The sequence below is a fragment of the Rhizopus delemar genome, genomic scaffold (genome assembly GCF_000149305.1).
Source record: "Rhizopus delemar RA 99-880 supercont3.2 genomic scaffold, whole genome shotgun sequence".
Taxonomy (NCBI): domain Eukaryota; kingdom Fungi; phylum Mucoromycota; class Mucoromycetes; order Mucorales; family Rhizopodaceae; genus Rhizopus; species Rhizopus delemar.
Genome location: NW_027137828.1, coordinates 70969 through 83391, shown reverse-complemented (window position 1 = coordinate 83391; position 12423 = coordinate 70969). Strand labels below are relative to the sequence as shown.

Below are 12423 nucleotides of genomic sequence, written 5' to 3'. Positions count from 1 at the left end.
GTTCTCCTTTTAAACACAATGTCGCATTTATAGGATTACAATGTCTTTATTTAAACGTTGTACTAAACAAGAACTCAGACTACAAAGGCAGCATATCAAACGCAATGATACACAAGCGTTCATCGATAAAACGTATGGCGTGATATAATAGTAATGATAAAATATTTGCTGTTATTGTTATTTGTTGGTAAGAAGTATATCTGGTCTCTGTTTTACTTCTTCAATTGTTTTTCTTTGTATATGTAAATCGTTATATAAAATAAAAATATGTATTCATAAACTAACACTTTTCTATAATTTCAGATATCTTTTTAGCGTTTGCTTTGTGAACATAGCAATCTACTGTTATTAAGGGCAGTAATGAAAAAAATAAAAAGACCAGAGAGAATACCTGATTTGCTCATAAAACACACTTCTGTTTGCCGACATCTTTGTTCATAGGTCATTGAGTGATTGAGGTAAACGCTGTCAAGGGCATTGTTCATGCAAAATCCTTTCACGTTTTCTAAGAGGATAAAATAGACATGGTAATAATCAGCGGTTTATGTCTGTTTGATTTTTTCTATGCTTTCGGGCAAGCCCATAATGTGATCACTCCATTATCTACGGAAAAGATGGTCAGATAAATTTGGGTATGACTTTGAATGGAGAGCTACATTGCCTTGCTGGGTAATATACCTATTATTATTGTTGATGACGCTAGTGATATTATTTTCTAAGCTATACACTAATTATGTTATAGTTTTGTAATTCATTAGTTGACGTTGCCCACATACATTTGTCGATTTCATTACGTAGACTTTCTTCAATCAGAATATATAGTGAGCTAGGTCCCAGTTATTGCTAATAAAGGCTGTCGTCCGAATTGGTACCGCTAAAAGCACTTTTACGAAATATAAAAAGTTCTGATATTGTCTATATTAAATAAAAAAGACGGAAAAACAAATGGTGTATGAATATAATTCTTTTAAAAACATTTCATACATAATATACTTCAATTGTTACTCACAAAATCACCAACATGGTCAACAGTATTATTTTTGAGAATACTCATAAGCACAGATAAAACTAGAATATCATAAAAATGTCAAGCAAATTCAAAAACGTGGATTTATCATGTCGCTTATTAAAATAAATATTCTCTTTGGTATTGGTGCAATTATGTCCTGAAGCATTTATTCTGTTGTCTTATTCTTAATATATGATTAGCAAGTACTTGAGTAATGAGATACTTAAAACGAAGTTTCAAGAATTCATATCGAATCTTATGATCTTGAGTTTAGGCTTTTTAGTATAGGGTCCAAGTGAAGCTGGTGTTAAATAATAATGAATGTCTTTTAAGAGAAGAAGTCTTTTTTTCCGCAAATAAACAGATTATTATTATTTGTAACGTATAAAAGAAGTCACAAGCATGAGTGCGATGGCAACCAAAAGGAACAGGGTGCAGTCAATTGAGCAAGATAGCCAAGGTCAAATATTCCCTTTTGAGAGTGACAAAATGCGACATAGCACTGATAACCAATTTTTACGGATAAAAGGATACAGATTCATAGAAGATACTCACTGGACGCATCAGATAACTAAAAGAACACAGCAGTTGAGAGGCCAGAGATCAATGTTGCTAAAAAAAAGAAATCGCTGAAAAGATCAGAGGATCAAACACACATCACCTTGAGAAAAAGTGAGGTGCGGACTAAAAACTAGAAATATCTATCCACCCCTCCGCTTTTTAAGGCAGCGCACAAAGAGGGGTTGTAAAACATTAATGTTGGAAGAGCAGAATCTGTAATGTGAAGAGATTGAAGGTATAGAAATGTTGTACCTGGAAAGCTTTTCTTTTTAGGGTCGGAGTAGGAGTTTGAGATCGATTATCTTACCAATAAAAAAATCTATCGTACGACAGCAGCACAACGATTATGCACCACGAAAAAAAAAGGGTGACATAAAATATGTGTTACGACAAGACAATCCCGAACGGACGGGGTTCTTTTTTTCATCATTTAAGCTCGCAAGGAAAACGTTAGTTCTTTTAGCAATGATCATGCAAAAGAAATTTTCTATTTTTACTGTATTTTTACTGTGAAAAAATAGCAAACAGTAAAGAATGAAAAATAGGCGGGGTAAAAAAAATTATGAGCACGGGTACAGTGTCAATTTGGGAATACTTGTGTAAAGTAATCCCTCTTTTCATCCAATAATACATGAGATCTTTAAATAATTTTGTATGCTATATTTGATGACCGAAATACAAAAAAAAAAAAAAGAATAGTAAAATAATGTGATTTTTAATTATGAGAAATAAAGGGAATTAACATTAATGTTCTAATTTTTTTTTAAAAAAATACAAGTATATTAAGGACGGTAAATAAAGTTTTTGTTTTCAACATCTGTCATGTCATCAACAACTTGAATCTTAGCAGAGGTCATCAAACGCTCGCGATTTTTCTTGACCATAGACCATCTGGCATACAAAAAGAGAACAATACAAATGGCATCAGCTACAATATATCCAATCATACCGCCAATATAAAGGGGAGCTTGCTTGCTGACCATCATGAAGGGACCAATAAAGTTACCCAATGTATAGAAGACCATCAAAGAGCTGCTGTAAAAGATCTTTTTGGTATAGCCAGTTACATTGTTGGCAATAGAAGTCAAGAGCATCACAAATGAAGCACAGTAGGACCAAACAAGGACAAGGCCGACTAACTTGACTCTTTGGACAGGAATGACAAGCAATAAGATGAGACCAAGAATGGCAATAGCCAAGAAAACACAGCCCAAGATGAGGGTATGACCATGACGGCGATTTATCCAGACAGCAATGATAATGAATAAACAGGTAGCAACACCACAAGGGATAGTCAATAAAATGGCTTGTAAGCTCTGTAGTAAAGATGGTTAAGAAGCTGAATAAATAAAGTTATAAATAAAACTTACAGAGAAGCCAAAACCGGCGGTAATGGTTGTGTTAAAAGTACCAAGAGCACTGTTTTGCAAATTGATGAGCAAGGAAATAAAGTTGAATGCATAATAGCGACCTTCTTTTAAAGATTCATAAACATGAGACATCTTGAATTCCTTTGTCTTTATGACAGCATTGTCGGCCGTACGCTTGTCCACAATTTTTTCTTCTTCGGGGCTTAATTTGAGAACCTTGTCCTTGGGATTATCAAGCATGAAAAAGAAACAAAGGATACCAAAAGCCATGGTGATAGCACCAAGAATGATCATGATCCATTGCCAAGGAGTTAAACCATGTGAATGCAATTGAGCAATACCATAACTGATCAAACCACCCAAGATCATGGCGATACCATTACACATGTAGATAACACCAATACGACCAGATTGTTCTGAACGACGATAGAGAGCACTGATGAGCATCACACAACTAGGATAGATACCAGCCTCAAAGAAGCCGAGCAGGAAACGAAGAGCGGCAAGCTGTGAAAAGTTGTGAGCCTTGTGAGTCAAGAGAAGAACGAGTCCCCATAAGATGATGAGGGAACCAACATATTTGCTGAGAGGGAATTTTTGAATGAAGTATGAACTGGGGACTTGGAAAAGTAAATAACCAAGATAAAAGATAGAACCAAGCCAACTGAATTGATCACCAACCAAACCAGTGTCAGCCTTGATACCCATTGCAGCAGAATAATTAAGCGCGCTTTTATCAAAGAACTACAATGTGTTATGTCAGATGAAACCTTAATATTGGTATAAATGGCTTACTTGTAAAAAATTAAGAATAGCAATAAAGGGCATGACATAGATAAAATCTAATTTGCGTACGAGGCGACTTTCTTCATTTGATCTAACAAAGTTATGTTGAACTCCATTCACATCAATTTCTTGCTGTTGTTCCACAACATGAGACTTTTCATTCAACTCAATGACATCTGTTACAATTGTTTCTTCACGCACAACAGTTTCACTTGATCCAGTCTCGATCTTTTCTTCCGAAGTAGCATAGACTTCTTGAACAGAACCATGCAAGGCTGTAGTATATTCGGTCTTTTCTGTCATTTTATATAAAATATACTAAAATGTTGAAAGAAAACAGTATGTTGGGATATAAACCTGTTTGTCCCAAAAAGACCAGTAGAGGAAAAAGAAAAGATAGAATTGGGTTTTATTACGCTTATAATTTATATTCAACCAAACTGTTGCACACAAATAAAAAAAGGTATTTAATTTGTTATAGTAAAGCACGATTATTCTGTTGTGAAACTACAAAAAAAAAGTTCGCGCTTCTTTAAAAATACAAGTTGTTACATTGTCCATACTTCTTTTTTTTCTGAATTGAACCTAATTATGAATAATGCTATTCATAAAAGAGCCCCACCTCCCCCCCTCCACTTGATGTATGCATGTTTACAGACTAAAGCAAGAGCTGTCCAAGCACAATAAGCTTACTTAAAATTAATATGAAGAAAAAATATTTTTTTATAACAAATGTAAAATAAACACTAGTTGTTATGAGCTCCGATGATGTGATTCTATATCAAATAGAATCCGTGTACATTACCATTTTTTCGAAAGCATTCTATACAACTATCCTCACAAGTTTCTATACTGTTTGATTGCATTAAGGGTTCTCTTGCCCGACAGTATTACCAATGAGAAACATACTTACTATTCCTATTTAGTTACAACAAGGCCAGAACTAAAAAAGATACCAAGTTACACAACGTATCTGATCTGAAAAAAAGCCTGGAGTTTTTCTAAAAATGTTTCTTCTCCATTCATTTTTTGTTGACAATAAAAAAGGGCTTATTCCCTGATGCAAGAGGGAAGAAAAGGATAAAAATAAATACAAAGGTTTTTTTACGTAATCCTTGGTATGTTTGCACGTTTGTAGAAATCACAAAAAATATCCTGATTTTATTATTCCGCCAAGATGAGGTTATTTGTAATATGTAATAGACGTTTGAGTTTATTTCAGTAACTTGTTCTCCGCGCAAGCAACATTGAAAAAGAGAAGAACAGGTGGCCTGTTTTTCTTCCACAGACTTGAATGTTGTATATATGCTCAAACTATGAGAACAAATGGGAAAGTTGGTTTCAAATTTATGAAATCGTGTTATGGAGGACAAAAAAAAAATCTTGTTCTCACCATCATGTTTCTTTGGTAACGTTAACAACTATATTTTGTTCCGGTCCGCATTATGCGGAAGTTTAAAAAAAGTAGTGCATGCAAAAAGTAGACAATCTGTCACTATTTTCTTCATTGAAATGAAGCCACAACTTCAAAGAATTGTAACCACTTCACTTTTATCGAAAAGTTCTCGGCATGTGTTGGCCACAACAAGTATTAAAAGAACTGTAATTCGGCCCAAGTACATTCCACCTTCCAAATTACCAGCCAATCTACAAATCTCTAGCTGCTCGTTTCATACTTCAAAAGCAGCAACGTACTCGATTCCAACTAGCGAAGAAGAGGAAGAAAAAGAAGAACAAAAGAGTAATTTCGAATTTATAGCCTCAGCAGCATGGCATCCCAAGTCGCCCAAACGACAAACACAGTCCAAGAAAACAATTGATGCAGGTGAGGATGCCTTTTTTCAGACGACAACACCTCAAGGTTTAGCAATCGGTGTTGCTGATGGCGTTGGTGGTTGGTCTACAATGGGAGTTGATCCAGCTTTATTCTCTTGGACATTGATGAACAATGCTAGTAATGTTGCAAGTAAAAGCTCAAAGGAGGATGCCCATGATATATTAGACGTAGCCTTTGATAAGTTGAGAAAGAGTGGCAAAGTCTCTGCAGGAAGCAGCACGGCATGTATCTTGAATCTCTCCAAGACAACAGGAGAAATGACATCTTGTAACCTAGGTGATTCAGCTTTTGTACTTGTACGTGATAAAAAGATTGTATATGAAAGTCCTAGTCAACAGCATTATTTCAATTGTCCGTAAAGTTTAACTTTGTTGTTGTAAAAAAAAAATTGAAAGCTTATACATTTGCATGTAGTTACCAGTTAACAGTGGTACCGAGGAATTATCCAAACAGAGATGAATTTGTGACAGATTTACCAAAAGATGGCGATAGAAAAACGTTTTACTTGAAGAACAGTGATTTGATATTATTAGCAACAGACGGGTATTTTGATAATGTCTATGCAGAAGAGACTTTAGATATCATAAATGCTTGTATGGAATCCATTGAAGATAAACAGACAATGACTAAAACATTAGCCAAGACATTAACAGAAAAAGCGCGTAAACTCAGTTTGGATCCCAAACGTATCAGTCCTTGGGCAAAGGCCGCAAGAGCTCAAGGAGCGAATTATAGGGGAGGAAAAGTAGATGATATTACTTGCATTGTCACCCTTGTTTGTCATAACAAAATATAGAAAAAAAAATGTATTATAAAAAACGTATTTATACAAAAAAATTAATTTTCAAATGCTTGAGCAATACGTGGATCTCTTCCATAATTTGGCCATAGAGAAGCAACAAATGTAACAAGACCTCTTTTAAAAGTATTCCACAAGGTAGGTTCTATATGATTTGTCTGAGCATCTTCATTTGTTCCAGCAGATTCAGTTGCTTGTTGTTCTGGTCTTGGTTGTTCAAGATTAGGTCTTATTCTTCGAATGACGACCCTTAATCTTCCTGTTTGATATAAAAAGAAAATAAAAGCAATTATGTGATAAATAAAGATTTCTTCGATACTTGCTCCTTGGCATATCATAAACAATACAACAGCTAATTTTAACGTAAGCCAAATGGAGGTAATCTGTCTGGCATTCACGTTGGCACGGAAAACAAACGCTCTTCCTTGCTGTTGCTGTTGTTCTGCTGCAGGAAGATTATTGTTATTATTTTGTTGAATAAATGTCGGTGTTGGTTGCTGTTGTTGTTGTGTGGTTATAAAATGGGTATTAGGAAGTTGTGTTGTAGGTTGATTTGCCGGTACCAAAACAGGTGCAAGGAAATATTGACCACTATAGAGAACGATGAGCAAGATAGGGAAAGTAATTATATAGTTTATATTTACTTTATAGCTACAAGGTGATAACCACTGTATGACATTGGCTGAGTTGTTGCGAAATTATTGTTACTTGTGGTTGTAGGCAAGTTTGCTGTTAAATTAGCTGGAGCTTCCGGAAGAACTGTGGAATTAGCAGATGCTTCTTGTTGCTGCTGTTGCTGCTGCTGCTGCTGTTGTTGTTGTTGTTGTTGTTGTTGTTGTTGTTGCTCCTGTCGTTTTTCCTGCTTTAAGACGGGTAATGAAGGCTTTACGACTAAATGAAAAGTAGGCTCAACATCACTGTTTGCCTATATATTTATATACATTGTAAGAAACAATTATTTATATTGAAGGGGAGGGGGAGTTTAAAGAAAGTACCTTGTTGATAATAGTGCTAATTATTTCAGTATCCTGCAAAAGTTTTCCACTGTAAATTATGCGCTGATCAGCACAAGAAGGATGCTGAGGATGAACAGGCTGAATGGCTTCCTTCAAAGAAAAAATAGTTGCGTCAGTTTGAACTTTTATTGAAAGTGTTTCTTGTAAAGAAGGTGAGCGTATTTTAATTGTCAAGTATTTTTCAGAACTATCATCCATTTTGTTTTATTTTAAAAAAAAAAAAGAAAAATAATGTGTAAGAGCAAATAAATTATTATTCTATTTGTCTGCCACGTTAACCAATCAAAATTCATCTCATAAAGAAGGTCTTGTCGATTGGTAAAAATGAGATTGATAACGTACAATTGCCATCTCTTAGTGGTGGTAATAGGATATCTTTATGCTCTAGTACTGATGGGCTTGACGATTTCTCACTATGAAAAGATAGGGTTGGTGATGGAGTGGGTGAAGAGGAAAAGGACGAAGAAGAAGAGGACGAAGAAGAATGGTCAAGTGAAGGTTGTAGCATAGGTGAGTTTGACTTTCTTTTTCTTTTTTGTGAAGCTGTAGGTTTCCATCTACCAAAATGAGCAATATCAGAAGCATAGGAAGGGGATAGAATAGATATGTCTTTTAAAAGATTAGAAGGAGGACCAGCCTTTCGTTTATATTGATTAGTGCAGCTACAGGCAAAGCTTAGCTTAAATAAAGCATGCAATGATGGACTTACCTTGAATGCTCTTTTCTTGCTCGCATTTTAATACCTTGGTCCATAAATGAACGAGATAGAATAGTTGGTTCAAGTGCACCCGGATATTCTTTTAAAGAATATGCTGTAAACTGATTGGATAAAATTGTTTTTCGATTTACTGTGACACCGCTTTTGAAGCTTGTAAGTTAACAAACGATGGAAATACATTTCACTTACTCTATGATTTCAAATAAACTGAAATGTAGCTTAAAAACTCCTTGTTTTTTTATAATCAAGTCATTAAAGATAAAAAATCCACCGTCTATGAGAATGTTAATATTATTGGTGTTTAGTAATTAAATAGCTGTACCTGTATTATTCAAATCGTTTAAGCGATAGAGTGATGATGTTATTGTACCTGATAAATACTCTTGACTTGGTAAAATAATCCAAGGCGTATTTGCAAATACTATATTAGCTACGATAAAATAAGATGGGTTTTGAAGATATTTTCTTTGTACAAGTCAATAAAACATTTTTTTTTGTTATTATTGTTGTTACTTTTCTTCTTCTTCTACATGACAATTCAACCAATTTAATTGTAAAATAGGCGGTGGTTCAATAGGTCTTTTGATTTCATTCATAAAATATTCTTTTGCTCTCTCAGGTTGTTGTCTTATGATGAGCTCATGTTTTCTACAAACTCTTAAGTAAGTAAAACAATAAAATACTCTTTGGTACGTGTTTGTATATGTACATGTGTGTATTATGAGGTATTGAAGAGTCTATAAACCTGTATGTACAAGAAACCATCTTATTATTATTTCGCATGTAAAATTAAAAAAGAAAAGAAAAGTTAGGTATATTATCCTTTGTATTATTTGAGTAAATCTTTTTTTGTTCAATTTTACTTGAAAGGGTAAAACACACACCGGCCATTACCGAGATTAAAGTATTACAGGATGAGAAAATTACTGCAAATAGAAATGATGAATGTTACACACATTTATTACAGGATTTTAGCCTTAATTGTACGGTTGATTGTTTGTCGTTCCTAAATCAATCTCAGTTGGCTCCACGCCGTCTCCTCATTTGATAGATGCTCTCTGAGCCACGCTTTATTTTCCTTTTTGTAATAAATAATAAATTTTTCTTTCTTCCCTATATCTTTCTAAGCCGCGCATCGTGGATAAACTACGGATTATATCAATCACACAAATGTACAAGACGAAGAATCAAATCAACAAACAACCTTCACTCGAGCTGAAGTTGAGGAAATCATCAGAGAACTTGAGAAAAGAAGAGAATTAATCGAAAAGGGCGACTTCATGTGCAAGATCGACTTGAAGGACGCCTACACTGTAGTTCCAATTCATCCAGAATCTCGGCAATATCTCACTTTCAAAAACGAAGGAAAAATTTATCAATATCGTTCTCTCGCATTTGGACTAAACGTCGCTCCCAGGCTATTCTCAAAACTAATGAGATATGCAATAGAACCGTTACGTTACCAAGGAATCCGCTTAGTATACTATCTCGACGACATCTGTCTGCTTTCAAGCTCAAAAGAAGATCTATTAAAAACAACAAAAACGGAATTCCTAGGATTCCAATTCAACACAAAGAAAATGATTACAGTACCTTCACGCAAGATCAACAGCCTTCTACAGAGGATCAAACAAGCGTCACAACCAATCAAGAGAACTTGCAGGTGGATTGCAGCTCTACTGGGGAAAGTTACAACAATGATCCCAGCGATAGGAGAAGCACTTCTTCATATTCGTCATCTTCAACGAGACTTAGCAAAGAGCCTACAATTGCACAATCAGAATTGGGAAAAACCGTGCCAGATATCTCAACAAAGTCAACAAAAGCTTCAATGGCGGAGGAAATCAATAACAATGAAGAACGGCCTACCGATTCAGTCCATGAAAGTATCAACACCACAGATCACAATTTACACGAACAGCTCCGACTCAGACTGGGGAGTGAGTTCGCCAATGATCAAGACCTTTGGTTTTTGGAACAAGGAAGAACAAGAAACGTCAATAAACGTCCGCGAACTGAAAGCAGTATACTTTGCGTTGAAGATGCATGCAAAAAAATTAGAAAATTGCACAATAAGGGTCTTTACCGACAACACGACGGCATTGAAATACACAACAAAATTTGGAGGAACAGCTTCACTCCAATTACAAGAATTAGCAGTGATAATTCAGGACATTTGCAACAAATACAATTTGAAGGTAATTTATCAACATATACCGGGGATAAAGAGCACCAATGCAGACCGACTATCAAGACAACAGCTGTCACTTTACGAACGGACAATTCCGAAAAGATGTTTCAACAGATTTTACAACGATAGGGACCACTACGGACCGACGCCTTTGCTGCGACACACAACCATCAACTGAAGGGATATTGGGGTCTTCACCCGGATCCAATGGCAGAAGCCCAGGACGCTTTCCAACAGCGATTGCTGAAGAAAGGGATTAAGCCGATTCTGACGACGATAGTGCGGTCCAGGATGATTGTTTGGATGTCACTTTGAAGGCCAGTAGGTCGGTTTCAGTATCGGCGGCGCCCACTGTTCCTAATGAAGAAGACGATGTTAGACACGACCATCATACAGCTGTATTGTCTGCGTTCGATGCAATGGGTGAATCAGAAAAAGAACAAGAAAAGAAGCTACTAGTCGCGGAATTGGGAGATCTTGATCCAATAGCAATTGTTGACCAAGAAGGCAAAGAATACAACCTACTAGCTAACAAGAAGATTATCAATACCATCATCGAGTTAAACCAAATACCGCTGGTCTTTTCTTTGCCAAAGAAGAGAAAGTTTGTTGATGAAGAAGAGAGTCAACCTGATCAACCATCAACTTCAATACGCAACATTATACTAGACAGTTACTGTAAAAATCTATTATCTAAATCTCATTACCTTGAATTAGACGAAAAAACTGCATCGTGGTTAAACTGAAGCTGGACTTTGTGTCCTATAATGCCAAAAATTGCAGCAACACTTCTTGAAGAAGCTATTCTTGTGGACAGAGGGCAAGTCGCTTCTTATTCTCGGAGGAGAAATTTATTCAAGAATCCCATCTTTAGATGCTCATTATGAAAAATTTAACTCAACAAAAAACAACATTCCTGAATCCTCTTTACCGCATGTCAATACTCGTTATGAGAATGTGGAGGTTCACGCCATTAATGATGACAACGCTAAAGAATTGATATTAGGAACGAAGACAATGAGTGTTTTATTTACATCATGTAGTAGACTTGATCTGAATGAATACCCAAATTTCTCTCAAAATCCTTCATTCTACAAGAAGAAACAAAAAGAAGACCTATCCTCGATTGCCAGAAATTAAATCAATTCATTCAAGTGGAGCATTTCAAGATGGAAGGGATTCCAGCACTTCGAGAGATGATTGAGGACCGGTAGTTGTCAAGGTACTGGATCAAAAAAAAGGGTGTGCTGAGGGAAAAGCTTCTAAAAACTCATCCCAAAAAAAAAGTAACCTGCCCCAAATTCTATTTTCAGGTCTTGCCAAAAAAAAAAGTGCGCCAAATTTAAAGTCGTACCAAAAAAAAATCAACAGTACCAATTAAGACTAAAATCCTGTACAAATGTTCAAGAAATGTCTTTTTTTGGTTAATACAATTTATTTTTGAGTGTAATCAATAGCAAGACGATGCTCAGAGTCTAAGAAGAGGTTTGATAAACTGCTACGATGCTTTGACTAATAGGAACACAAGAATGAGAGAGTTAGCGGTAAATGGCATGATTGTCCCTATTGATAATTTTTGAATCTGAAATTCAAGTAAAAAAAGTATTTGATTTCTCGATCAAAAATGGAGTGCTCAGTAAGAAAAACCAATTCAGTCCTTCATGATAATGACAGAGCTACTTGCTACTGTAGATGCCGCCAAAATGATGCAAGAAGGAGGCTATCCTTGACCGTAAAAAGAAAAAAGTTCACCTGAAGATTCACATTACCAATTGAGTATTAATCGTATAATAGGCCAAGCAGAGCAGATAAAGACAAAAAGCCTTTGTTCTGGCCAAATCTGCATGTCATTGGATAGTTTTGTCTTGTTTAATTATAAAATGTACTTACTTTAGCTGTTTTTTTATTAATTTTGATAACTTTGGGTACACTAAAAAGAGAATTGCATTGATAAAAGGGAAATAAGGTTTACTGTCTCCTTGCATAATAAAGTACGCATCATCCAATATGAAGGTTATCCAAGTAAAGGATTACTTTGAACTCGAACATGTTTTCTTTTTTCAATAATTTGATAATGATTTGTTTGTTTGTTTTGAAATAAATGCTTTGGTGGAAGCGCTAATTGAGTATATCTGA

General features: G+C 35.3%; 4 protein-coding genes across 4 annotated transcripts; 2 read left to right on the top strand and 2 right to left on the bottom strand.

Annotated features, from left to right (window-relative positions):
- Positions 1-2352: 2352 nt before the first annotated feature.
- On the bottom strand, positions 2353-4029 carry RO3G_02254 (uncharacterized protein; the record flags this gene model as incomplete). The annotated part of the gene is made up of 3 exons (XM_067656845.1): positions 2353-2886; positions 2941-3684; positions 3736-4029. 3 exons carry the CDS (start codon positions 4027-4029, stop codon positions 2353-2355), a joined length of 1572 nt encoding a protein of 523 aa, XP_067512946.1.
- Positions 4030-5238: 1209 nt separating this feature from the next.
- On the top strand, positions 5239-5922 carry RO3G_02253 (uncharacterized protein; the record flags this gene model as incomplete). Its single annotated transcript, XM_067656844.1, has 1 exon — positions 5239-5922. One exon carries the CDS (start codon positions 5239-5241, stop codon positions 5920-5922), a length of 684 nt encoding a protein of 227 aa, XP_067512945.1.
- A 478-nt stretch (positions 5923-6400) lies between these two features.
- Positions 6401-7576, bottom strand: RO3G_02252 (uncharacterized protein; the record flags this gene model as incomplete). Its single annotated transcript, XM_067656843.1, has 3 exons — positions 6401-6953; positions 7007-7287; positions 7358-7576. The coding sequence occupies 3 exons, from the start codon at positions 7574-7576 to the stop codon at positions 6401-6403; spliced, it is 1053 nt and encodes a 350-aa protein (XP_067512944.1).
- Positions 7577-10706: 3130 nt separating this feature from the next.
- Positions 10707-11427, top strand: RO3G_02251 (uncharacterized protein; the record flags this gene model as incomplete). Its single annotated transcript, XM_067656842.1, has 2 exons — positions 10707-10965; positions 11162-11427. 2 exons carry the CDS (start codon positions 10707-10709, stop codon positions 11425-11427), a joined length of 525 nt encoding a protein of 174 aa, XP_067512943.1.
- Between the last annotated feature and the right edge of the window lie 996 nt (positions 11428-12423).